The following is a 27,712-nucleotide window of genomic DNA, read 5'->3' as shown; positions in this document are numbered from 1 at the left end:
TACACGGATGTTTTCGCATTTCGCCCCCATCGCATCGCCCCCACCGTGGTCGGGATGCAACACTCCAATTGCTAGTAGGTACAGCGTTTGACCGCTGGCGCCACGCTGCGCCGCTCGCGCGTACCGCGTTTCTAGGTGGTTTCTTTCGCCGATGGCGCTCGAACGCAATCATATGGTTCGCATGAATGCAACTCTTGGAAGCGTGGCTGTATGGCTGAGTGGCTACGGCGCTCGCTTTGGGAGCATGCGTACGCTGGTTCGAATCCCGCCCGGGCTAGGATTTTCTTGTCTTAATATCACGCTTTTCTTTTTTTTCCTCTCTGTTTGCCAGCGTGGTCGTTTGAACCCCGGTGCCACGGCGGCAGCCGTGGTACCGGGCGCCGACGCGAAGCGGCGGTCGTTGGGGTGTTGCGGAACGCAGCGTAGCAACACCCCAAATAAAAAAATAGTGCTCCACTCAGGTAGACTGCTCCCTCCCTGATAGTGAGATTATATTTGGATCATCAAAACAGTGATGCGTTTATAATACCACCGATCCCAACAGCAGGCTAGTCACCACCAGCCCAGCGTTTTCTCCGTCAACGCCTCCTCCGTTCCAACGGCGGCGGCTAGAAACATGGTACGCGCGAGCGGCGCAGCGTGGCGCCAGCGGTGAAATGCTGTACCTACTAGCAATTGGAAATACGCGGCCGGGATTCGATCCCGCGACCTCGTGCTCAGCAGCCCAACATCATAGCCACTGGGCAACCACGGCGGGTAAAACTCAACTGAACTGAGCAATGGCAATCAGCGGTGACACAATCGCAAACCAAAACCAAAATAAAATAATACATCAAAGAAGGCGAATCTATTGATACAACAGGCGTGTCTAGAATACTGTGGTTATGGACACAATGCTTAGCTGGACTGGTAAAAGCATAACTGAAAATAAAAGGACCAGAGAAAATGGTAGCACATCAAGCTTAAAGTGTGGTTAAGGAAAAATAAAATTGGGCGAGTTTGGTATAACTTGACCATCTTGAACTGTAGCGCAAGAAACAGAGCACAAGAGCAGAGGAAGCACACGAACGATCGCTACACTCACAGCTCTACGCTATAGTTAAAAATGGTTAAATTTTATTGTTTATTGTCCTTTATGACCCCTTCCAGGATTAGTGAAGTCTAGGGCTGTATGGAGTGCTTATTCTTGGCGGGATAGAGCAGGGTAGACAGTCCGCATCGTAATGTCGTCGGCGTTCATGATCTATCAAATGTCGGGTATCACCGTCAATTGCCAAGCGAATGGAAGAAGGGCGATGTTCATGAGTATTGGTGCAAGGACGGGGCCTTCTAGGGCACTGCGGTGTGAGTTGAACAATCCTGCGTGTCCAGCCAGGTGAACAGAGAGGGTTGTGGCTCGAAGGTAGGCGTCGAAGAACATGCACACGCGTTCAGTGAAGCCAGTGGGGAATTCCCACGATTGCTTCGCCATAGGCTTTAAAAATGCCAATCACCAGTATGGTCCGAAAGCGGCAAGAACGTCCTCTCACAAGAAACTATGGTATGGCAGCCCATACAGTAACTCTAAACTATGGAGCCTATCAGCGCCGCGTCGCGGAGAAATGCTGCAAATCGGCGAGAATACGCGCGCGCGCAATTAGTAGTCTGGTGGAAGCGTTTCGTGCTAGACTTTCCTGAATAACCGACACAACCCCACTTTTCTGCGCCCGTCATAGCGTTTCGTTTTGTTTTCTGCACGCCGATAAGTAGAGATTAGCAAAATCCGTGTGGGGAATCCTTGAGGAGGCTGGAATGCAATATGGCGCCCGCTGGTTATGCTACTTGTGTCTGTTTTCCTGTATTTTGCCAATGTTTCACGAAACAATCGTAATAGGGGTGTGCAAATAGTGATTTTTGAGCCCCAATTGAATACGAATAGAATAATGCTCGAATCGAATCGAATATCCAATAGTTTTCGAGTAATAAACGGCCGTTATCACAATGTTTATAAAACGATGTTCACACACTAGTATTCCTAAAGTTAGCAAGTTTCTGAAAGTTAAGAGGCGTTGTTTCTTGAAAGCACAAATGTAGCATTAGAAACAAACGCGTAATTTCTTTACATGCACGGGGCTCTTCAGTAAGCGCGAATGATCGCTGTATATAGCCTGTAAAGTACGGCTAGCTAAGCGACGTAGCCTCCTCTACTACGCAAGTTCTCATGTTTATACTATGCCCGCAGGGGTAAAAACTTAATGTACTCCGTATTATGGCGGTGGTCGACTTTTCGGTTTCGGTGAAAAAATTAGCAGGGCGTACAGGACATACCGGTCATTGAGATACCATTGCCTGTGCGTAGGGCTTAACATTTAGTGCAAGTTGGTAGCTCCATGTACCTCTAAGAGCGAGTAGACTGCTCTTAATGGGCTCCACTTCGATGATTAAGGGCATCCGGTCGCGGAACATGTGCGCCTCCTTGACGAAGCATTCCTTGATCATGTCGAGGTCACTGATGACGACTTTTGGAAGCTCGCCCTCATAGAAGCCGAACACCTTGCCGTATTCCTGGATCCAATCGTCCATGACCTGCAATAGGTGAGAACAGATATGACAATACAATGAATTTTTAAACATATACTATTCAAGGAACTGCTGTCTCAAGTTTCGTAATAGTAAGTTATTAAATATTTTTAAAGGGTGGTACTTCAAGCCTACGCAGCGCTTTCTAAACTCATCTCCTCTTCTGCTCTTGAACTATGACGTTGCATCTCAACAGGCGTTTGGACTTGAAATGCTTGGTACATTGGCCATGCGCGTAATGCATCCCCATTTTTTCGCATTATTCGGTCAAGAAAAATTCTCGGCGTCATGATGGCGGTGTCTGCAACCAAAAATCCGGCACACAGTCTTCGTGATTGGCTCATCATGGAATGTTGCGTGTCGCTGAAATTGCACACCTTATGATACATACACTTAATGATACAGATAATGATAATTATAATGATAATTACTTTGTGTAATGATACAAATAAGGTAATTAATTTACTCATAATAACCGTACCAAAAAGAGTTCCGTCACTGAGTGCTTTATACGTGTAGCATGTATGTACTACTCATGTATGGAGGATGCCATATTCGTACCAGTTGAAGTAATACAGAATTCCTATTGCTGTCAGACGTTTCCGCACAGTGGATGGTGACGCATCTTGCCTAACTAGCTCAATCTGGCGATCACGAAGCTAGTTGATGACTGTTGACATATTTGTTTCTTGCGCTGTGTGCGACACGGAAACAGGAACACACGGACAAACCAATTTGTTTTATTCGTTTGTCCGTGTGTTCCTGTTTTTGTGTCGTATACACAGCACCAGAAGAAAAAAAAATGCCTAACTAGGCACGCCGGGTGGAGCACATAAAATATAAATATACGGGTGCATGGTCTCGCGCGGTTACAACTAAGGTTCATCGTTTCGACGCGTTAACTCTTCCGCCGGGAGTTCAGAATATAAAATGCACGAACACTTGTTTTTGCACGGTTACTTCTGCATGATTCTATAGATTTTTGTTTATATTACGTCGGAACGTAGCAAATGCTTCACACACCTTATATTGCGGACGCCGGACAAATTCCGACGACCTGCAGAAAAATTGTAGTATGCTAGAATTAATTTTTTTTATCCGATTGTTCCCCTCACCATAGAGAGTGACATGTAAGTGGTCATATAAGGGCGCCGTCAAAAATTCCTGCCTTCCAAATGAAGCCGCTTCTTTTTCATGCTTCTTTAGTGCACTTCACACTCCACCCCCATGCATATACATCCACAACATCCAACCTCTTGCACAGCAGCAGATTGCTATAGCCGCGAAGTCGCTGCGCAGCCACAGCGATAGCTTAGTGGCGTTGCGCAGCTATGCACGAGGCCGCGGGTACGATTCCCAGCCGCAGCGGAAGCATTACGATGGGGGCGAAATGTAAAAAAAAAAAAACGCCTGTGCACTGTTGTGCACGTCAAAGAAGCCCAGCTGGTCAAATCCGGAGCCCCTCACTATGGCGTGCCTCATAATCAAGTCGTGGTTTTGGTCACGTAGTACCCTTGACTTTAACAGTTTTCCTAAGTCACTGCGGTAAATGTAACCGGCATACGGGTGACGGGGAACAAGCTTTATTTTTTTGTTGGTTTTTTAAAGCGAAACTTTCTGCGCGTATGAAACCAATTGTATGTTGTTAGGAGCCTCCCATTGTTTTTGTGGTTCCATTAATTCTTTATCTACTACTTGACTTCTCAATCACCATCTTTACGGCCACAATGTCAGTAGTAGGTTTGTAGAGCACACTTGAAGACATTACTTTAAGTTGTGTGCGAACGCGTTTGCGTCGCTCTTTCTTGATATAAGCAGCCTCATTAAATGTTCCTTTTTGACCATCCCGTCGAAAGCCTTCGCAAGCTCTTCGTTGAGTCACGCACGGGACCTTAGTGGCAGTCGCCCTTGAGTATAATATACGCCTTATTTACTATCGACAAGTAATTATTTTCTGTAATTAGTTGCTACCTCAACGTGATTATGCTTCGTGTTCACAAACCTTTCGTGCCAGTTTGACTATCTTTCTTACCAGAGAGAGATGCGACCAATATAAACAGAGACACAACTGTACAGTGTTTACACATGGTGTTTACTTCGTGGCAAATTTGCTGCCGTTTGTGTTCCTACCCGTAAAAACGAAAAACGAAGAACATAGAACGCATTGAACAATGACATGCCAGAAAGTACTTGATTCATACCTTGAGCCTATCTTCCTTCAGCTGCTTCCAGTTTCCAAATAGAATGCTAGGCACGGGTCCAGGAATCCCGTACCTTCGGAATAGGCGCTGCTGGTGCCTTCTCTTGACCACCCAGGAAATGCACAGGACCACCACAGTCGACAGCAGTGCTGCCGTCCACACCGAACGCGCTTATCTCCATGACAAATAATCACCTGCCGTGAAGAAAGATGCATTGTTACATTAGCGGCGTGCCAAGTAATTTTTTCCTTAGACATATCATCATCACCCCTTCTTGATGACACGACCTATTTTACTCACACCGCTGAGTAAGATACAGCAGTCCGCTCATTCAGGCGTCAAGAAAGGCTTCGCTACGTTAGTCAGTCGGTTTACGGAGAGTCAATACCCTAATTACTTAATCAATGACAAGAAATAATCAATCTTGAAGCACGCAGCGTCTTGTACATTGTCGCAGGGCACAATGTGAAGCGACGAACTATATATGTATTCCTTCCACTCTCCAGCGACTTACCATGGAATCTTTCTGTGTGTGTTCAATGCGAACTCCCAAAATATAATTTTCCTATTTTCCCATAGCCGTGGATATTCATGTATGTATAGTATTGACAATTACATCGCCAAAACAGCGAAATAATAAATTATATATTTCCGCGGTCTCTTGCTGAATTGGGGCCGAATTCACAAAACTCAATAAAAAATATCGCATGAGACCATTTCAACAGCGTAAGTGTATTCTTGAAGCAAAAAAAAAAAAAGAAAAGAACTTTGTAGGACTTCCCTAGTTTTCATAATTTCTGCCGAAAACAGGCGCACTGCGGTTGTTGGGCGATACAAGAGCAACGGTGACGAAGTTCGAATATTTTAGGTGTAGCGGGAAAGGTGTTGTAAGTCGAATAAAATGAAAAAAAAAACTGGGGTTTTACGTTTGGTGTGGTAGAAAAAAACAAGATGGAATGCATCATCAGACGATCTTTAAAACAGTCAATTGACGTCCCAGGCACAATAGCCAACGACAAACTCTTAGAGTTGGGGCTACACAACACGCTTGACGAACTAATCGAGGCGCACACTACCGCCCAATACGAAAGACTCACACAAACCCCAACGGGGCGACACATTTTATAGAAACTCAAAATTCGATGTGAAGCGCAACACGGTACGAAGCTAATCATTCCACTAGAGACCCGAGGAGGGAATTTAAAATTCCTCCACTGCCCAAGAACATGCACCCGGGGCACCACAAGGAGCGACGAGAGGCAAGGGCGCGCCACATTGAGCGCAAATACCATGACGTAGAGGGCGTGGCCTACGTAGACGCCGCGGAATACAGAGAACGCAAAGGGATGTCCGTACTAGCGGTAAACGGGGACGGAGAACCCTTGGCGAGTGGCACCGTGTGAACGAACAACGCCGAAGTTGCGGAGGAAGCCGCCATAGCATTAGCGGCGGCCTCCACGAAAGCGATAATTATCATAAGCGACCCTAAAATTGCAGTTAATAATTTCGCGAAAGGACACATCTCACCAGAGGCACTCAAAATTTTAAACAATAACAGCGACCGTCATCGCGGGACGATCCAAATTATTTGGGCAGCCACGCACTCCTCTCTCCCCGGCAACGAGGCGGCTCACAACGTATAGCTCGAGGACTTACTCGCCGAGCAAGTGAGCCAGCCCAGCCGGGAACGAGAGGAGACCGCATGGTCTGCTACAAAGAAATAACCGATTACTATCGGCTGGGAAGGGCCCGATACCCACCAGCTCTTCCCGCGCTAACCAGGAAACAGGCAGTGGCCTGGCGCCTCCTGCAAACAAACATGTATCCAAACCCGGTGGCATCCAGCAAATTCTATCCTGGACAATACAACGATCAATGCAAATTATGTACATAATTTGCATTGATCGTATTTTGTACATAATTTGCATTGATCATTGTATTGCCCAGCTGGTATAGCCATGGAACCGCCTTTACGGCACCTCTGCGTTGCTTGTCGCAGTGCTTATGCAAACAAAAGATGCATGTAAAAAAAAACTTGAAAGTAGACCAAGTAGTAATGCCACAGCAATCTATGTATAGTGCTGAACCAGCCCCACGAAGTGTTGTTCTCAAAACATACTGAAAAAGTCCCGAAGAGCTGTTTTGAGGACGTCCTGAGGATGTTATGAGTACGGACAATGGGACTGGTTGAGTACCACTCTAGTACCATTAGAGGACATCCTGAGGACATGATAATGTCCTCAAGGTGACGTACTAAGGACATCCTGAGGATGTAATTGCGTTGTCTGGAGTGAAGGTAGGGCGGATCTGCCACATATCTTATGGGCATGTTCGAAGGCGGCTCCTTTCGAGGGCCGCAAAATTCAAAACCGGCAGCAGTAGGAGACCCTGCTGCTCAGCTCAGACCAGCAAGACCAGGTGTGGGCCGTCCAGCTAGCCAAGGCTGCCGCTGAGACCCAGGGGATCTCGGCTGTCTGCTAGGTGGAGGGAGGCTGCGTAACGCCCTCGAGATTGCTGGCGCCAATAAAAGTTGAATCTCTCTCTCTGGGGTTTTACATGCCAAAACCGCGATATGATTATGAGGCGTGCCGCAGTGGGGGCTCCGGATTAATTTTGACTGCCTTTTGACCGCCATTTTGAGATAGGTGCTGACCACTTTTGTGAACCTCACGGCTTTGACGAACTTATACAGCTGGTGCAAGATGAAGCCGCAGCCGAGCCTTTGGCAATGGATTTGATAAACTAAATAACAACGTGCGCATAAACGGAGCATGTTGTTTATTATACGGCAGAATGCTTTTCAAGCCCTTGTGTGATGTTTTCTGACGTAACGGCAGTTTGGTGCACAGCCGTTATTCCCGTTTTTGGGCGTAGAGGAGGCCACGGCACGAGGTTAGCTTCGTTTAAAAAATACTTGCGGTCTGTTCAGCGCTTGCAGGTATTCAGAATCGGTACTGTGAATTACATTAAGACATTGCGTACTGACTTCCGTTTAACGAGCGCGTCTTGCGCTTAGGTTTTGAATCATGAAGTCTATGCAGTGTTTGAAGCGAAGCCATAAATAAAGAAACACACGGTGTTTCGAAGATGCACTTACATAGTTGGACAATACCGTTCTGGGTGGTTTCGCAAGCCTTGAACTAATCACATCATCATGGGCGGCGCAAAATAACAGCGAATTAGCTGACGTCGCTTACTCTGACGCTTATCTCGGCTCCAATTAAATGAGCATTCTGGATTGCCGTGCAGTTACTGGATAGCACTGCGTACGATGTACCACAAGGACATGCACTGGCAAAAAGTTTTCAATGGGATTTCTATGATATTGTAAAAGCCTATCAGGGACTTATAATTTGTCTGTCCAATCGCTCAGCATTGCACTGCCGGCAGACAATGCTGTGGTGATGTAGATTCAGCAGTGCAGTTTTATGACAAACTTTCACGTTGAAAGAAATCGCATTAAGCCCTGGATATCTCAGGACTATACATCCTAATAATTTCATAGCGGCGACACCAAATTAGCTTTATCTTGAATTTTTAAGGTAGTAAAGTTTGCTATTTCCTGCTATGCCCGCCCGAAGATGAGTAGCGGACCTCATATTACTAATGGCGCATTATAAGAAATAATCTAAGAACATAGCGCAATGTTCCTCCAAGCGCAATGGTTCAATCTGATGACGAGAGCAGGAACAACTAATCTAATTGATGCTAATATTTAACTCAATTTTTTTGCGTCTTAGTGATCACATAAGTGAAAATACCGAAGTGCTCGGTCTCAACAAAAATGTTAAATGAATGTGACTTGCGGGCAGCATCTCTTTATAGCAAGCGACGAGGCAAGCGGCCGGAGGACGGGTGTGGCAGCAGATATTTGGAACATGACATTTGTGGACCAGCTAGGGGGGGGGGGGGGGTAGGTCTTGACAGGAGGCCGACAATTAACGTAAGCTAAGTGGCGTGACCCACTTATTTCATCGCACCATCTTTGATGTTCGCTGCATCTTTTCTTGCTCGCACGTACGAGAACATTCCTGGCGCTTCGTGAACGCGTCTTATTTTTTATATGTCAAGCCCGATAAGTGTATAACGACGACGCACGGCACACTTGTGCGGTTGTGGCGCCGCCTGAATTCCACAGCTACGTATTTATGATGCAGCTGGTAACCACTTACGATTGCTCGCATAACTATTATAAAGTGTAATGAGTGCTGCTTTGCCGTTCTTTGAATATTCGCCATCGGGCTCCTTCAAAGTGCGTAAAGCACGTGACCGCTACAAAGGAATCGATAGCTGGGCGAGTTGTCACATCTGCATCGCTTGTCCGCGGTTCTGTGTGTGTGAGAGATAGAGAGAGAGCAAGAGAGAAATAGCAGGGAGGTCAACCAGACGAGCGTCCAGTTCGCTACCCTACACTGGGGGTAAGGAAAAGGGGAACAGAAAGAGGAAAAGAGGAAGAGAGCGGGCACGAGCACTGAGTGCAGTGGGATGACGCATAGGGACACTATGAGCGGTCTCTTAAACCAGCCGCACTTCAAGCAGTGTACTAGTGCACGGGTATCCGCTATACATATACTGTAAAGGGGGCTGCAGTTCCTTCACCGCTTTGGTTCGTCTTGGGAGAACCATTGCTCTCTTTTTCGGCCGACTATTGGCAAAGAACCTTTCTTCCTCGCGTTTCTGGCTATCGGTGTTTTTTGTATGCGTGCATGTGTTTGTGCGTGTATGTGTGTGTTTTTGCGTAATTGTGTGCGTGCATGTGTGTGGGTGTGTTGGAGAACAATGCTAAACATTCCCTATCTTGGCGTGATTAAGGATTATCATGCGCATAACTTGGCCAACGCCATTTTTGTATATCAGGGCTGATTTGAACCGCTAAAGGTTCTCACGTGACTGCTTATGATCGTATTCATATTGGCAAAGCCGACAGCCGTGCACGCTACTCTAGCGAATTTCATTATTTAAAGGAAACGAACTTTCGCTACCACTTGCAACTTAAGTGTGTACGCTTTCGAATACCTTGCTGTTCTAACACTAGTCTGATCACTGTGTAACGCAGGCCTGATCCCCGACATTAATTTTATTAGATTCGCATGGCCTGTTAGCAGCTTGCTACAAGATCAGTGGAAGTGAGACATTCGAGTAAGTGTCGGAGAAAGCATGAAACATGTATAGAAAAGAGTTCCAACAGAATGATGGGTCATGGATCATTTTAATTATTATATGTAATAACTCCAGTTCGAAATTGACCCGGAGCTCTCCGCTGGCGGCGTCTCTCAGACCTATTGTGGGGGTTCAGACGTTAAAAATAATCATATTCCTTATCAGGACGCTAATCAGGAGTCTCCTAAGCCTTATCAGGTGGCTCTTAGATAAATGCCCTCTTGTTGCTCACTGAAGTTATCGTTCACGAATTTCCCAATACTCTGTAGAAAGTCCACTGTTAAAGGGCGCTGCACTGTCTGCAAATACATTTCAACTGACACAAATACAATGCCAATATCTTTACAATACAATGCCAATATACAATGCCTTTACTAATTCAGTCGATGACAAGAGCAGAACTGAAAGCCATCACATAGTTTATGAGTCTTCGCGTTCTAAAATGACAGAAGGACCTCAAAATAACAGTGTTGTGAGAGAAATGAATATGAAATTTTGTAATCACACTCCACGCAATTTTGCAAACTATTCTGTACATTGCGTTAAAATCATCAAACCAAATGACACGCTTTTATAAAGGGTTTGAGCGATTGGTTCATGCTACGTGACTTCATTATTACTGATCTATTAGGATAGATTAGTCAATGTAATGCGTTTTTATCCGCTCTGATACTGGGCATCGCGGTAAGCTGGTCGTTTATAACAGCCCTATTAAAATATTGACGTCTACAGACCTCCTATGAAAGAATCATATTAGGTTGCACTTGGCACACCCCTATCCATAGCTGCAGCTTTCGCTGTTTATTACCTTCTCGGTTCCCCGGGTTGCTCATACAGAGAGCTGAGAAAACCGTCCACGTCAGGCTGTGGCATGCGTGGCAGACGCCCGTAGGAGGAAGGCGCCAAGCTGCACAGAAAGGTGATTCGCTGAATGGCATTTATAGTTCAGCCACCGGACGCGTACAACGCCAGCGCAGTGCCACGTGACCTTGAGAACTTGGCGTTCTCCCTCGCTCTCAAACGCCGATCATAAGCGTACACAATCGCTGTCGCACTGTCTCCCTGGTTGCTTGAAACTCGTAGGTAAGGATAGCGTAGCGCGAACATTTATTTATATTTCAGTTAGGACTTTGTACCTGAATGTTCGTACATGTGGTTATTAGTCCAGTTTTGTGAGTTTTGACAACGTTCCGAGGACAACTATCATGCAAGAGAAGAGGAGTAGCCGGCGCCACATATAGGCACCAACCTCTCCTTAAATACATTTAATTAAAAAAAAGGATAGCGTACCAAGGAGAAAGCTTTGTGAATGCAACCCATTTTTTTATTATCACATCACACTTATCATCACGTCACGCTTATGTATAATTATCACGCTTATGAGATAAAACACGAGAAAAGAAAGCTCACCGTTTAAGCGAATGAACTTGCTGCAGCAACCGAGCATAAGTGGGTGAGCATTGCAGACACGCGCGGGTCGAGATCAGCTTACCGTTTCACCGAACAGCTTCAGCGAAAATAATTCGCATGGGCCCTTCTATCGCACCTTCTACACATGCACCTTCTATCGCTCCATTCGTTTCCGCAACGCGGTCGATGCCACGACTGGCTCGCTCCGAAGCCGTTACCTCGCGACTGCAACAGTACCCATATTGAGGACACAGCAAGTGCGTTCGTACGCGAGCACGCACTCCGCCGCGCGCGCCTGGTGAGAGAAACGTTGGCGGGATAAGGAGCTGACAAGCGCGGACCAAGCTCGCCTGTTGGGGCTCATACGTGGGTTCAAGGACTCCCTCTCAGTTTCCGATGTTTAAGGTTGGCATTCAGGGAGCGTTGCCTCCTGGTAGGCTCTCGTTCGGTTAATCGCTAATCTCTAAGTGCACGATTGCGTCTGAGGATGCACGAGTTTGGTAGGAGTGTGGAACTGGAGAGTCTTGATTGCGGTTCTCGTCATTGGTGAAATAAGTAATGATAACTTTTAATGTTGCATGTTTGTCGGAGGACAAACATGCAACATTACATCGCTTGTAATAAATAACACACCATTAGAAATAGTCAGTAATACAAAATTTCTCGGCGTCCACTTGGATGCACAGCTTTCATGGCACACACACGTTCACGAAACAACGCTTAAGATTTACAGGAAAAAACCTATACTCTACAGGTTATGGTAAATTTTCCCGTTGAAGATATTGTTAACATTATATTATTCTTCCATACATTCACACATTACATACGCTATAGCAACTTACGGATTAACCTACGAGACAACACTAAAACCCCGTAGAGTAGCACAGAACACAGCACTACGTGCTCTACTTTTTTTACAAAAAACAGACTCAGTTTCATATGCGTATGGATTACTAAACATACAGCCCATAGCAGTTTACATCAATTATGGTGTTTTACTACTTGCTTACAAAATTTTACACAACGCAGATTTATGCCCGTCAATAATGTCAACATATCAAAAGCCCACATATTCACTACGTTCTACCTCAACTCTGTCATTATGCATACCCTACATAAGGACTAACTATGGATTATATTCGTTTTCTTATATTTCCGCCAAACTATGGAATACTTTACCGTATAGCATCACATCATCCACATCATTGTATTTCTATAAACAACTTGTTCGCGATCATCTATTGTACTTGCAATATTTACGATGTTAAAAAAGTTTTGAATGTATTTGTAACAAAGCTATTGTTAATGTTTGTATCTTTGCCTTGTAATTCACTTGTAATCACTTATGTTAAAAAACGGACCCCTGTCACAACCTTTGAAAGCGATCTGGGGTCCTGCCTGTATAAAAATAACATGTCATTAATGTATCAGAAACAATAAAAATTGATTGATTGATTGATTGATTGATTCAAATTTGTTTTTCAGTTTCATTTTGAGGGAACTGACGGGGATGGAAAAATTAAGCGATAACGTTATGACTTATGGAGAAGTAGGTCGTTTGCGATAGAACACCGGTGTGCGAAAACGAATTTACTTTACACTTATTAGCCCCGAGAATGACCTGCAGGGGCGCTGCGAGCGCCGCTCGCGTGACGTCAGGTTACGGACTCGCGCCTGTCGTCTGTTGCCGTTCGGGCGCTGTCCGGGCGCCTTCTGCAGTGTTTCCGTTTGTTTGCTGTCGTTCCCTGTGCTTGTATACTTATTATGACGGTCATCTCAAATACGTTTTACGACGTCTTCATTCGCGCAAACTTATTCAAAGAGCTTATTTCCCAGACGACAATTTATTTCTCAAGGGCAACGCTGCAGCGCCAGCCGAAGGAGCTCCGACCCGCCATTGCGTGTTTTTCATGCTCGGATCTAGACTTTGCAGATTGAGGGACTAATAAAGAAAGCATAAATAGCACGTGACTAATAAAAGCATACATGCATAAACATAGCACTTAAGAATCAAGTTAGGATACCATACCTGCAGTGGTGCAACGAGCATGTCACTATGTCTGCAACATATGACGGCTACATTTGCCTTGATTTTAACGCATTAAACGTGTTTTCTTATGACGAGTAGCTCATGGTATAATATCTAATTTTTCATTTCTTCACAGAAACGCTCGATAGTAACACGAGGACCTGACAGTGCAGTTTAGATTCAGCCAGCACCACTTGTTCCTTTAACTGCTTCTCAAAGTTAGGCCGTTCTGCACCGGTTAATTTCAAGTGGCTTTCAAGTGGCACCGGTTAATTTCAAGGAAAGCTAATTGAGGCTTACAGCTATTTGCAGACTACGCAAAGGGATGTACCAATATTTATTCACTGTTCCGTGCCACACGTTCAACTCACTTGTTCAATTGACATGATCCTTGTTTCTTCAGGAACAGACAGCATGAATCTGTTTGGCGAACTGACACAGGTTGCTCGGCCCAAATTTTTTAGTGAAATATGCCTTTTGGACCATATGGCTGCAGCCAGAAAGAAGCCGAAGCCACAATCATAAGCAGTATGAGACTTATTGAAGATATCGTTATTCCCCTGTGGTGGTCAAAACCAAGTGAATTCATTTGAGGCTTGTGGTGTCTTCTCTATGAGGCGGGTATGTGAGGTTCTCTTTTATGTACTCAGGAAGCGAATAGTTCTCAGTTTGTTTAGCTAGACAACGCAGGATCGAGACATGGTGAGTAGAAGGCGTTTAAATTTTCCTCTTCAGCGCAGCCTAAGCTGCGCGGTATAGCCTCGAGTATACCTTAGGCATTGCAACTGGTGCTTAAAGAACTGCTTCATGGTTTCAATTCCAAGTTGTAGTGAACTAATGGGTTTCTCGAATAATGCGTGCCTCGCCATAACCACAGTCAGTAGATTTAGTTGGGAAAGGGCTGTGCCATAATGTCGATAAAGGCAACTGAGGGTCACTATGAAACATTTTGTCGCGTGCAATTGATAGGCTCTCGATCTTAACCACGAAACTGTTCTTTCAGGTGATTGCTGTTATGGTATTCGTGAAGTATATACATACTACACGTGACGCGCCGTCGTGTTAACAGGCATGAACAATGCGTTTTCTGCGTGCGTGTTTAATAGAACGGTGAAAGTATTAGCAAACGTTTTCATGCAAACTGCGCGCCTACCTCTTCCTTTTACGCATTAATAAAGTAGCCATATTTGACTAGAAGAACTCACCATAGTAATAAGGATCATCATAAAAGATTCGCTGTGCAGTTTCCTTCTGACACACATTTATGATATTGACATCAAATACAAATACCAAGATTTTACTTCCTTGTAAAATGCAATGTCTCTCGTAGCTAAGCACTAAGGGAATGTTGAGTGTTTTGCAGAGCATCATACACAACTTCGTGTGTTGAAATTGCAGACATTATTTTTACGCAAAGTTTATGGACATACACGGCGCATATACGCATTAGAAAACCAGTAGACGCCTTCAATGCTACATAGCTTGCGTTATCCACGCCGCAAATTTTCACGACTCGCGGTTTTGAAGAAGAAACTGCCGTTCAGGCATGACAGTAAAAAGAAGCCGACATATCCTTCAATAAGTACGGCTCGAGCCACCAATACCCCAAGCATGCACGAAGGGATTGAGCACACGCAGCAGCCGAGTGAGCACCGTCCTGGCCGTGACGTCACTCGTAGAGGGCGCCACTCCATCTTCTCGCCGTAAATAGAGAACGACATATCTTTCTACGTATAATTGATAGCATTCACGTAAACGTTCCGCGTGCGTAATCTTGCTTTGCGAGGTGAAATATGCGGCTATAAGTGAACGTATCGAAATCTATGTCATCGGACCAGGAGAATATATGCTATACGCTGATTTAATGAAGCCATCAGGCAATGAAGTCGAGGAAAGCATAGGGGAATTTAAGTGCTTTTTAAATGAAATGTAGAAATTATAAGCTAAAAGAGATGAAGTAGAAAACCACAATAACTGGAAACCGAAGCGAAAGAAGTGGGAATAAATCCTGAACTTTCGCATTACGCATGCGGTGCTCTACCAATTAAGATACCGTGGCGGCCGTTCTCTCGTGTACTTTATTGGTTATTTGCGCATGTGTACTATAAATCTAGCGCTGCGAGTGTTAACTAGTGCCACCACTTATGACCATGACGGAGAATGTAGGAAATCCTTTCAGCCGCAGGCTTCACGTAGAGTCCGTGAACTCCAAATTTCAGAGTATAATATTCAACAGGTCACTGCTTAAGTCAGAGCTACCTGGCGACTGGAAATTTGATAATCCCCATACCAAAAACTGATAGCCCAACAGTAGTCTCTTCTTATTGGCATATTTGGATATTGCGGTCTTGTGCAAAAATGTTCGAACACATTGTATTCAAGCATATTTCGATATTTTCAGAAGCTAATAACCTTATTTATCACCGACAACATGGATTTCAGAAATACATATAAACAACAAGACAATTACTAGAAACTGTTCACCAAATAGCCTCAGTTTTAGATAAACAGGGTTAAGTATAACACAAGCTACCATCGTTACAGGCTACGTGGTTCCGTGTTTTAATAGCGGTTCCGACTTCGGCACTTTGCGATTACGCCAGCCGAGAGTGAAAGGGGGGCCGTTATCACTTTTACACCTATGACTCCTTCCCATTTGTCAGACTAAACGCCGTACGCAAAAGGAAGGCGCGTCACATAAGGCGCTTTGCGCCGGTCCTCACTGACTTGCATGCGTATAATCATGCGAGCGGCAATTAAACATGGTAGTTCAATATCGCAAAGCACGAATGCGCTAGAAGAATTCTGCCAAATGGAACGCTGTAGAAACACGACTGCCTCGAACTTTTCAATACAAACGTGCCTGCTTACTGGAGTCAGTCAAATGTTAGTTATTTTTGTTAATTGCACTGCTCACAGCGATAATTATCATCTCACTTTGGATCCTCCTAGCTTTGATCACTCTCACTCTCTCTCTCTCTCTCTCTCTATATATATATATATATATATATATATATATATAGTTGGCCCCGGAAAGTGCGTGAAGTGCATTCCCTACGAATGGTAGCTCATTAAAATTGGGGCGTGGGTGAGCGCGGGTGGCCACTGGTACCGTTTCGCCAGAAACCGAGGGAACGGCTAATACTATTTGGTGGACTGTACGCCTTTGCCTTGACGCGACCTGCCAGCTGCTGTTTTATCATAGGTCCACAGGCCGTCATTGAACCAAAATTATTTAAGGGTGGCATTTTTAGTCGACAGTTTAACAAAATTACAAATACCATAACCAGGCCTATTACGGTACCGACTGAAGCCCGGGCCCAAACCGAGCCCGAAGCTTCTAGGCCCGAGCCTGGGCCCGGGCTTGCATCATAACCAGCTTACCCAGTCCAAGCCCGGCCCGGGCTTTCGGGCAACTCCAAGCCCGTGCAGTGCTTTAGTGTGTTTTGACTAGGAATTTGGAGGTGCCATAGTTTCTTCTTTGTTTTTTGGAGGGGAGGGGGGTTAGAGAGTTTGTAGGAGAGGTAGTTACTGCGGTGTACATCACTGACATCATGCAAAAAAAAAAGAAAACGAAAAAAACCCCATCACGCAACATTTTGTGTCCGGCAAAAAATTGACAACTGGTATGCGCTTGGGAATCTTACCTCTGCCCCATGGTTAGCATATGCTGGTAAATACAAATAGTTAGGACACTCCTAGAAATTATAGTGTGTATTTTTAATTATCCACTAGTAACAACCTTAACGACGGCATTGAAACACATTATTTAAATTTATAGCAGCCTCAACGGATGCTGCTGCAGGTGCGGCAGCAGCAACATTCGCCGCAGCAGCAGCGGTGGCGGCAGCATCGCCGCTGTAAAGCGGCGATGCTGCAGCGGCGATGCTGAGTACCATGAGTACCATGAGTAGAAACCATGAGTACGCGCGCGCGCGTACTCATGGTTTCTGAAGTTCGCATGAATGAACAAAAATCTAGATTGTACTTACCTACGATGCCAGAAGCTGGCCAACATTTTCACTCTGCTGCGTGAGCAGCGGCTGCCGGCACAATAACAGAAGCACAGCGTCGTCTTCGTCGTTTCCTCCTGGATTCCGAACAGAGCTACGCGTGTCCCTGCCCGCGCAGCAGCCGCTGCAGGCCGTCCAAGGCCTCTACCTTTGTGTATTTGTACACACACGCGCCTGGATGCTGACCCGGACGTCCTTGGTGATGGCGCGCGGGAGCGCAACGCTCAGTGATTCGGTGGCCTCCATTCTCGGCCGCATCGACGCCGTGTGCGTGTCGCATAGCGTATCGGCGTGCCTAAGAGCCTTCCTTATAGACGGTGCTGGCTCGAGCTGTTGTTTAGAAAAAAATGTAAGCGTCGCCATCATGAATCACAAATTAAAAAGGTAATTGACGTTACTTCGTTATTTCCGCATATAATGGCGGAAATTACATTTTATCCTGGTGCTGCCAGTCTGGACACTATAATAGCATCACTCTGTTCCTATTGCTCAAAGTTTAAAGATTTGGTGGAGTTATAGAAAAGGCACTCGTTATCTCATCTAGCCCCTTCAGAGCAGATGTGCAATTATTTGTTTGGTGCGGTGACCCTGAGCATGCTCGGGCAAATAGTTCATTCACTAAAAACGAAAACCTACCGGTATCCACGAATATTCAACACAAATATAAAACTGCGAGCCTTCTGTTTAGTAAGTCAATATGCTATATGAGATCGGGAAGCATTTTAAGAGGTTTCAATAGGAAATAAGTGATTACCCGATATGGAAGCTAAATAAATTATTTGACTTTTATATCAGGATATTAGAGCATTGATCTTCTGGATACTTGGCAGCGCCTCAGTGAGCTATGGTCAAATTTCGTGTTACCGGAAAAGCGCCAGTAGCACTTACACAAATCGGTTGCAGCACTTACTTAGCTCGTCCCCAGGAAAAAATATCTGTACGTGGACATGAGTGATTCTACTGAAATTGATTAAAATACCGAAAGCCGTGAAACGCGGTAGATAATACGCAGTGAGGAATGAGGTAGCAATAGAAGAATATAGTGGGTACCGTAGCATGAAAATCACATCTACGGAAATATGTGTCCACGGAGCTCGGCCCCAATCTTTTTTTTTAGATAACGTCCTTACATGTGAGCCTGACAGGCATTGCAAGGATGCACAAAAAACCGAGGTAATGTATTGATCTAGTCTGATCTGCCCAGTTTAAACAATCAAGAAGAAAGGTGTTCCTTAAACATTTCTGGTCAAACGTGCAACCTTTACGCTGAGATTTATTATGCAATGAATGCACCCGCCTTCAAATCATTTATTCTTTGTATATTCAATATGCTGCTACTATAAAGAGTCTGAACTTAATTATTTTATACAAAATACCCCTAAAGGCCCTCGCAACCGAGGGTATTACATAGGGGGGCACAAATACAACGACAAAAGAAACACATGTGACACTATACTAACAAGTTAGATTTTCGTTATACAGTCATAACACTATGCAACACTATACAGATTAATAACAGCTATACAACCTACAAATAAATGTATTAAAGAAAACAACGAGTATCATCATAGAAGTATAAGGAATAACAAAAAACAATGCACATCTAGATAACAGTTTACACAAGGATTACACTGTAGTGCTGGCAGACAGCAGATTTAAACATTTATCGTGATCTGTGGTGGTAGCAACACGTGGAGGCAAAGCGTTCTAGTCAGTTATAGTGTTTGGAATGAATGAATGTGCATTGTTAAATGAACGACATGACACACGCTTGACTTTGAAAGGATGGTCGCCTCTATCAAAAATAGCAGATGGCAAACAAAAAAAGTCGTTATGAAGAGTTGAGCGATGATACAATTTATGAAAAAGTGATAAACGTGCAATTTTACGGCGGAGAGATAGTTCTTGAAAGCCAGCACGTTTCTTCAATACTGTGATGCTGGTATGACGTGAATAATCAGAATAGATGAAACGAACTGCGCGGTTTTGCAGTGATTAAATGCTATTTATTAAATATGCTTGATGGGGGTCCCAAATTGCCGAAGCATATTCGATTTTAGGTTGGATTAGAGTGGTATAAGCACGTGATCGGAGGTGGGAAGGGGCATGCTTTAGGTAATGTTTTAAAAGACCTAATGACTGATTAACCGATGCGACAGTAAGGTTAATATGATGGTTCCATGTTAAGTCGGAATAAATGTGAACACCGAGGTACTTATAAGTGGTTACCAACTCAAGTGGATTATTATTTAAGGTATATGCGGTTGGAATTCGAGACTTACGGTTAGCGAAAGACAGATTTTGTTTTAGAAGGGTTAAGTTGCATGAGCCAGGTAGAGCACCATGCTGTTACTGAGTCAATGTCATATTGTAGGGCAAGGCGATCATCATTAGAATAAATGTTACGGTAAATTACACAATCTTCAGCGAAAAGTCTGATTTGGGACGAAACAGAGTTAGGTTAATCGTTAATAAATATCAGGAAAAGTAAGGGACCAATTACATTTCCTTGTGGGACGCCAGAATGTACTTGGCTGAAAGAAGAATTTATATGTATACAGACTATTTGCAGTCGTAATACCAAAACACAGTTGAACATATGAAACCGTCATGCCACATTACCCTTCAGTTCATCTAAGGAATTATTCCAAGCACTTGAGGTGCTCAAACGTACGTGATCACACGCTTGCTTGAATCACCTTCCAACTAATGATCATCTGTAGGTGTCATACTGTTCACCTGACCGGTAAACAGAATGTAAGGCCGGACTGTGTGATCGGGAAAAGTTCGCGGCCACCTATGTAGAGCAAAGATACGACTGTTGCAAGGTGAATCTCAGTTAAGGAGATTGCAGGTGTCGTTTCATCAAAGAAAAGCGACAAAAAAGGCCGAATGGCAACACGCGGCTGCCAAGTACTGCGCCCACACCACTGCACTGCTGGTATGGATGTTTCACAAAGGAGTAAAGAAAGATCGAAGCCTTACCTTCCGTCCTGGTCGCACACACATTTAGCAACCGGCAAGTCCACCGGACGGCAAAGTCACTGGGCCACTGACCAAGGTAAATAAGTTATCTGCGATTACCCGCAAAAATACAAGCAGGCACACTTCCCTACGACTGATGTAAATTGTAAAATACCGTCGTATTTGATAAGAACGCGGCCATGTCGCTTAATATAAACACAAAGAAGACATACTGGGCGACGAAGAATGCTGAAAACGACAAGCCTCCATCCTTGTATTTCGTGAGCAGCCAAGATGTTATACAAGTCATATCCTTTACTGGATAGGGAGAGCCAGGCAAATATTTTGAAAACATTTAACACAGGCGCTGCTTAAGTTGAACGCTTCCATTTTGCAAAGTAGAATCGCTATATGGTTCACGAGCTCATCTCACATAAGTATTATAAGATCGCCTTCAAATAGGTGGTTGCGCACAGCCTCATAGCCAGACAGAGACTGCCGACTTGGCGAACCAACCATGCTATGCTGCGTTCCCGTCTTTCCAACCCCCACAGAGCCTTCAAAATTCTGGTAAAACATGCGTCTTGATTCATTAGTGCTCTCTGTCATCCCTTGTGGCATGCTTTACTTCAGTGTCGACCCGGAACTTCGCATCAGTGAAAAAAGGAAAATACCTAATAGCTCATGAGCTGATCCCGTCAACTGTTCGATTAGGTCAAAATGCTAGTGAAAAGATGGCAGTTGCCTTTTACCGGCTCGGCAAACCCGCACTGGTAGCGCGAACACCGTCGGCGTGAAACACGGGACAACACTGAGGATCGATATGGCCTCTGGTCCTAAATAAACGAACGTTCGTTTCCACCGTCCTGAATCAGGGCCTCAATTTTGACACCACTTTGTGAAGCGATGAGATTTGCAGAAAAACAATATATTCATCTGATGATGTTTTACTTTCCGATCAGCTCTCACATCTCGAGGCCAATACTACAACGGCGCCCTGCATGTCTGTTTCTTTCTGCATTTCTGAAAACGTCACAAGAACATTTTGCTTGTGACTGTCCTCAAAAAATTTCCTTCTGCCATATATATATATATATCCAATAGCTCAATATTTACAGAACCACCTGAGATACCGATTGATTTAGTCAAACTGTCGGCGCAAAGAAATAGCTGCACTATTTCGGATAATTTCAGATTTTTTTGTGTATTTTCTAACGGAGAAATTCAGTTTTTGTTTCATTCTTGAGGTGTCTTGGGCATTATATTTTCAAGAGACTAGAAACAAACATTTCAACCAACCAATGTGGCGAAGCTTGGAGCGCTGGAAAAGGTGTATAATATTATGCGGAAAGCTGTGTGCAGTGCTTTGTGCCACGGCATCTTACTGAAGCTGATTCGATTCGCGCGAGAAAATATTTTGAACTACAAGGCAACGCACTTATAACATGGACACGTGACAAATAAGTTCTGTGGAAATCCGGAATGTGGAGAAAGTTTTACTCAATCAAAACACTGCCATCTGCCCGGCGATAGCGCGAGGCCACTATTACAGCAGCACTGATTTGGCATATTTAGTGTGGCTGCGCTTCGTGCTGTCGATCATTTCGGCATCATTATGCAATATGCCAGCTTCCCAATTAGTTGAGATGGTATGGAGTGGCTGCTGTGGAAGGGCATCGGTCCCGTCTTCAATGACGAAGTTTTCTTCAACTGCGAAGCTGACTTTCTGATAAGCACACATGTTTTTATTTTTCTTTCTCCCTACTATTCAGTATTTCATTCACGGGTCGATGGCATTACTCCCCTTTCAAATGTCCTACGTATAGTGATTATTTAAATAGATGAGTTTCCGCTACATAGCAGCCATGAGATGGCATAGACTGCAGTGTGGGCCCATGATCAGTTTGACTACTTGGGTTTCTTCAATGAACTAACTACACCAGCTGTCTTGTTTCCGGTCTTATTAGAACGTGGCCGCCTCAGAAGAAAGGAATCTAACCTGTAAGCTCACGTTATGCGGTAGAACACCATAGGCCCCGAGCATCCGGGCATAGGCGTGCGCAGAACTTTTCATTAGGGGGGGGGGGGGCGAGGTTTCCCCAGAACGCCCCCTACCCTTCTATCAACGCACTCCCACTGATGTCCTTCCGCTCATATTGTAGTGCTGAGACGAGATATGGTTATGAAACCTTTATTTCAACACTATTGAATTGTAACATATACAAAATATTATTAAGCAGTTGGTTTCACTTTCTTGTGAAACGTCCGCAAAGAACGGCAGTCCCTGTGCAGCTGAGGCGTGAGTGACAGAACGCCCGTTCAAAGTATTTTTATTCTTTCTAAAACAGAGAAAGATACGACACATATGCCATCTTTAACAGCGCAGAATATTTAAAAATATTGCCTCAACGTGACTCTGCTAGTATGGAAAATAGTGTACATACAGGCCAAACACATGGGTGCACCTACACATGGCGAAATCTGTCATATGGCGTCTGCAACGTTCATGCAGAGGACGAAATACGCCACGCAATACACAACGTTATGGCAATGCTTAAAAACACGAGAATATACCGCAGATTAAAAATACGAGAAAGAGCAACTTACAATATTTAGTAATTATTGAAGATAAATGCTATGACATGGCATTTTTTTTCTTCTGAGCATCCAAATGTACAGTTGATAATCTTAATTTTTGGCGCTTGATAGACAAATGTAATAGAAACAAGGGCTATAATTACTTTTTTTTTCCACAAGATAACACGCACACACTATGTCATTCTCAACAAACATTATACATACTAATGGATATGTTATGTGGTGGTGAAAATATTTTATGACTAGATTACTAAAAATGTGTAGCACGTGGGAGATATAGTACGTTTCACCAATCGTGAAAAGTCTACAGCAAAAATCTACGTGATTTTGTCGCGAAGTGTTCAATGAGTGACTCAGAACTTGTTGACAATGCAATCTGTTGCTCAACGAACGGTAAAAGCAGCCACCGAAGCCGGTCATGACTCATAGTTGATCTCAGCTTTGTTTTCAAAATGGCGAGCTTTGAAAACGTCCACTCGCATGAGCAGCTAGTGGTAGGGAGAACTGCAAAGCCTTTAAGGATTGTAAAAAGTCCTTATAAACTAACGTTTTTAGGCCGTTTTGCAGCAGCCAGTCTAGCTATTTATTACAGTCACCGAGCTTTATGTGCTCTGTGCTAACCTGTGCCTTCAGTAAGAGGAGCTCAGCCCACAAGCTGTCAGACTCCACGTCAAAATACTTAGTGACAACGTCTATCTCTTCGTAATTGGCAGTGAGGCGCAGAATGTTCATTATCGCAGATGTGAGAACGACGGTGTCCTGCGTGAATCTTGCCTCAATTCCTTCAACGAAAGCATCAAGCATGGTGTAAAAACCGCTGACGCGGAGTTCTTCCTCCTTTGTTTCGTGAAAAAACTGACTGGCGAAGTTCACGTCTGCGCGTCTAGACACTTTCCTCTGTCTCACAGCAGGAATACTGATCCCGCGAGTCTGGCATATCATTGTGGCACCTCAAAACACCTTTGTAAATGCACTCTCGGCCAGCCTCATTTCCTTGAGAGCTTCTTGGAGATTTTTCACTCCTTGGAATGCAGTCAGAAGATTTATTTTTGGGTCCTGGAGCATGTGGCTAACCTTGAGCACCATCTGCAGCACAGGATGGCCATTTCCATAGAGAATTGAAACTCGAAGCTTTCCAGTTGCGCGAGAAGTCCTTTTGCTTTTACTCGCGTTTCCGAATGCTGCGTGTTTTCCATGATTTCCTCTACGGCGTCTACCAAGGCTCAGTAGTCATCCCGCACTGCCTTGATGGCTTCTGCCCGATAAGCCCATCTGGTTGTGGACAAAGATTTTAGCGTCGTTAGACCTGTGCCTAACGCCGAAGATCTATGCTCAAAAATTGCGTGACGCACTGGGATAGATTCCATGAAGTTGTATGCTAGCTGCAAGGTGCCGAAGAAATCAAAAAGAATTTTGTGCTCAGCCCTTGACAAACAGGCATCAACGAGAGCCAGATTCAAACAGTGAGCGTAACAATGGACGTATAATATTCTGTTGTTTTTCACTTTGCATTTGGCTTGCACCCCTGAAATGTGCCCTGCCATGGCAGCAGCGCCATCGAAGCAAACAGAGTTCACTGATGTCTACGTGATCTTGAGAACACCTAGAACTCGCTCCAGTGCCGAGAATTGAGCTGCTGTCAACACTAAGAAGTCGCTCTAGAGCAGTGAACACTTCTACGGGCCGGTTATTCTCCTCATTGAAGTACCTTCTTTAACAGACAGCTGCTCGTGGTGTCCACAGTCACTAGTCTCATCGCATATGAGAGACACAGTTTTGCCTTTCAGGCAGTGAATAATCGATTGCATCATCGCAGCATGCTGTGCCTCAATGAGATCGTTCTGCGTTCTATTGCTAGTGTGAAAATCATTTTTCGGTCCAGAGTAAGGTGAGCTTGCAAGACAGGATATTATTGCTTCAAGAGATTAACGATCTCTAGGAAGAAACCTTTTTCTTTGCTTTCCTCGCTTTCGTTATGGCCTCTAAAGGGCCTGCCACTCTTCGCGAGTAGAATTACAACGTCAACAAAACGCTGTAAAAGTTCTCGGTTTCTTTTTCGTTTTCCTTCTCTGAAAACGACACGCGTCTCGTGATTCTCATCTAGCAGTTCACCTAGAGATTTGCATTTTTGTAAGAGTTCCAGCACAGGATGCTATTTAAGTGACTGTCGGACTTTTCATGAAGCCTGAACTTTTCTACGGCTTTCTTCTATCTGTTGAAGCCCACGGAGACGAATGCTGGATCTGAATGACCCTTCCACGCTGAACCCTACTGCGGAAAAGTGCGACAGTAGAAGCGAGACGCAGCGTCTTCTCTATGCTATATTCCATCCAGTTAAACTCGTCGTACCAGCGCGCGCAAAACTTTCGCGTTGCGTTCGCCGTTTGTTTCTGCGGGTAGCAATTAAAACTCGGCTGAATAGGACCACGCATAAGCCTGGTGCGCCTGTCAGCGTGAAGGTCGTCGCCCGGCAACGGTCGCGAAGGGTCATCATAACTCGGTGCGCAGCTGAACGTATTCGTAGTAGAGCGCTGTTCTTCGTCGCAACTGAGTTCAGTCTGGCAGTTGTCGTCTCCTTGGCAAGAATGTGATACTTGAAGTCTGACGTCCTCGAGATGCTGATTTTCGGGCACCCGGTGGGATGGTTCAGTGGCACTGGCAGTCTCACATTCATGAGGTTCTGAAAGCAATTTTGGTCCTTAGCTCAGGCTACGAGTACTACCGATTTGGAGCCTATTCTGTAAATTTAAACGCAAGCATGAAAATGAACAGCTTAACTGTAGAAAGGAGCCAAGCTCGTAGCCTGCCTTTCTTCCTGGCGCTTTCCTGGCGCTTTCTCTTCAGTCAACTCGTTTCGTCGGGAGTGCCGAAACTGAGCTCCAGAAGACTTGCTCAGTGCCATGGCATCGCTTTCTGCAGAGACAGACAATGAACTTTTATTGAGGTCCTGAGGGACTAGAAAAAAATTTAAAGCAGGATGAGCAGCGGCAGCCGCGTACCAAGGATTTTTTTTGGGGGGGGGGGGAGAAGAGGGGGTCATATGGTAATTTTTCTAGGTGAATCAGAAGGAGATGGGTTCGTTTACAAGTAAAAACGTTACTAAAGCCCATAAAGAGGAGTAAACCTACAACTAGAAATGCAACAAAGTGTAACCCGCTGGTAGGCCTGTTGGGGAAATGCATTAAAGAAACTCCCGAAAAAATTAACTCACGAATCACGCTTCCAAGAACAAGTAAACAACAAGAGATCGAGAAAAATAAATATTTCTATGAGCGTTTTATTCAGTCAATCAATTCATCAGGTCTGGAAGAATTTTTGTCACTGATCCCGTTAGCGGTTGGAATCGCCGGGCGGATTCCAAAGGCTGACGTATCTGCCCCCCCCCCCCCCCCCCCCCGACACGCCCCGCGAAAGCACGAACGATTTTTGAGGGGTGGTCTTTTTAGTGCGCCAGCGAACGCCGGCTGTGGACCAAACACGGAGTCAGAGCCGAGAGTTGATAGCACAAACAAACAATTTTCTCAGTTAAGGCAGTAAAAACAACACAAAACCATGCACACTCGGCTTGTAACAATCACAACTAAATTCACATCGCAACTCACTCTACATCTCAGATAGTGTTTACAACCAAGGGAACCAACAGCAAATCACGCTACAAATGCAATCACATGCACTACAACCTATTCGAGAACACTTAAAATCCTGAATATTCAGAAAGTGAGTGCAGTCCGCAACTCTTGTAAAGCAACTCGAATGTTTCTCTTCCAGGAAACACTCACGCAACCTCCAGCGCTGATCGCCGTTCCCTTCGTCGTCGGTCCCGAATGCCACTCTTCCAGAAGGCACTCTTCAAAGTCGTCGCAGCTCCCACGACGTCGTCACTCGATTCTTCCAGATCGACTGACACCAACCATCACCAAACACGTCTTCTTCGACCGACCGAACGACTCACACTTCAACGTAGTTCGCCATCTCCGCGGCTGACTTCAACGCGCCTTACACCATATGGACTGCCTGACTGCTCCCCGCCGCTGCACCCTTTTATACCCTCGTGCCCGGCCTCCAGAAGGTTCTTGTGTCTTCTTTAGCGTACTACTCCTCGGGATTCTCTCGTTCGCGATGCTTGTGATGTCGTCGTACGTATTATGACGCATGATACAATGGAAACGAACCACCGCTGCCTCAAGTATCATCTGGTGGGTGAGAGCGCTACCAACTGTTGAGCTCGTTCAGCGTATAGGCGCGGCTCCCAGCCTCGTCAAAATAAATGCTGGGACCGTGACAAGGGCATCTAGAAGCTAGAGCGCATCCTGGAAAAACAACCCGTGTGCGTTAAAGTGAGAATGAAAGCACCGCTTTTTTAAACTTCAATTTCAGCGGAAAAAATTAAATCGTGGCCTCATTAGTTTCGTTAAATTTCATGGTATACATGGGTCGATCATGTCGCATTTCGGAGGCGTGGAACTTTGGCAAGATAAACAGGGGCTCACCAAATTGCGACACACATATGGAGCAGCTTTGCTCCGGCAGTACCACGGGGATGACATGCACACTGCACAACAATGCCCGGGTCACCTAATTGGTGTTATTCTATCTGGGGAAAATATCGCAATACCAGAAGCGTACGCAAACAAGCGTAGCAGTAAGTATTGCTGCGAGTTTTTCTAGCGCTATGTTATGCCGGGGAACGTTGTTGGCGGCCAAAGGCGGGAATGTCGAATGCTACGTTAGACGCCTTCCAGCTCGGTAGCGGGCAGTTGCAATCTAGGAAAACGCGT

The 27,712-nt window shown here is 44.9% G+C and overlaps 1 protein-coding gene across 1 annotated transcript in view; it reads right to left on the bottom strand.

The window, feature by feature from the left end:
• LOC119437478 (cytochrome P450 3A4) overlaps positions 1-23,738 on the bottom strand; it is a 32,975-nt gene extending 9,237 nt beyond the window's left edge. The window contains exons 1-3 of the mRNA XM_049663161.1: positions 23,531-23,738; positions 4,761-4,930; positions 2,376-2,565 (exon numbers count right to left, since the gene is read on the bottom strand). Coding sequence (XP_049519118.1) covers positions 2,376-2,565; positions 4,761-4,930; positions 23,531-23,738 — 568 coding nt within the window. The remainder of the gene's footprint in view (positions 1-2,375; positions 2,566-4,760; positions 4,931-23,530) is intronic.
• Between the last annotated feature and the right edge of the window lie 3,974 nt (positions 23,739-27,712).

Source organism: Dermacentor silvarum, chromosome 1 (genome assembly GCF_013339745.2).
Source record: "Dermacentor silvarum isolate Dsil-2018 chromosome 1, BIME_Dsil_1.4, whole genome shotgun sequence".
In the NCBI taxonomy this organism is placed as follows: Eukaryota; Metazoa; Arthropoda; class Arachnida; order Ixodida; family Ixodidae; genus Dermacentor; species Dermacentor silvarum.
Note: the sequence above shows the minus strand (reverse complement) of the source record. Positions and strands in the feature narration are given on the sequence as shown.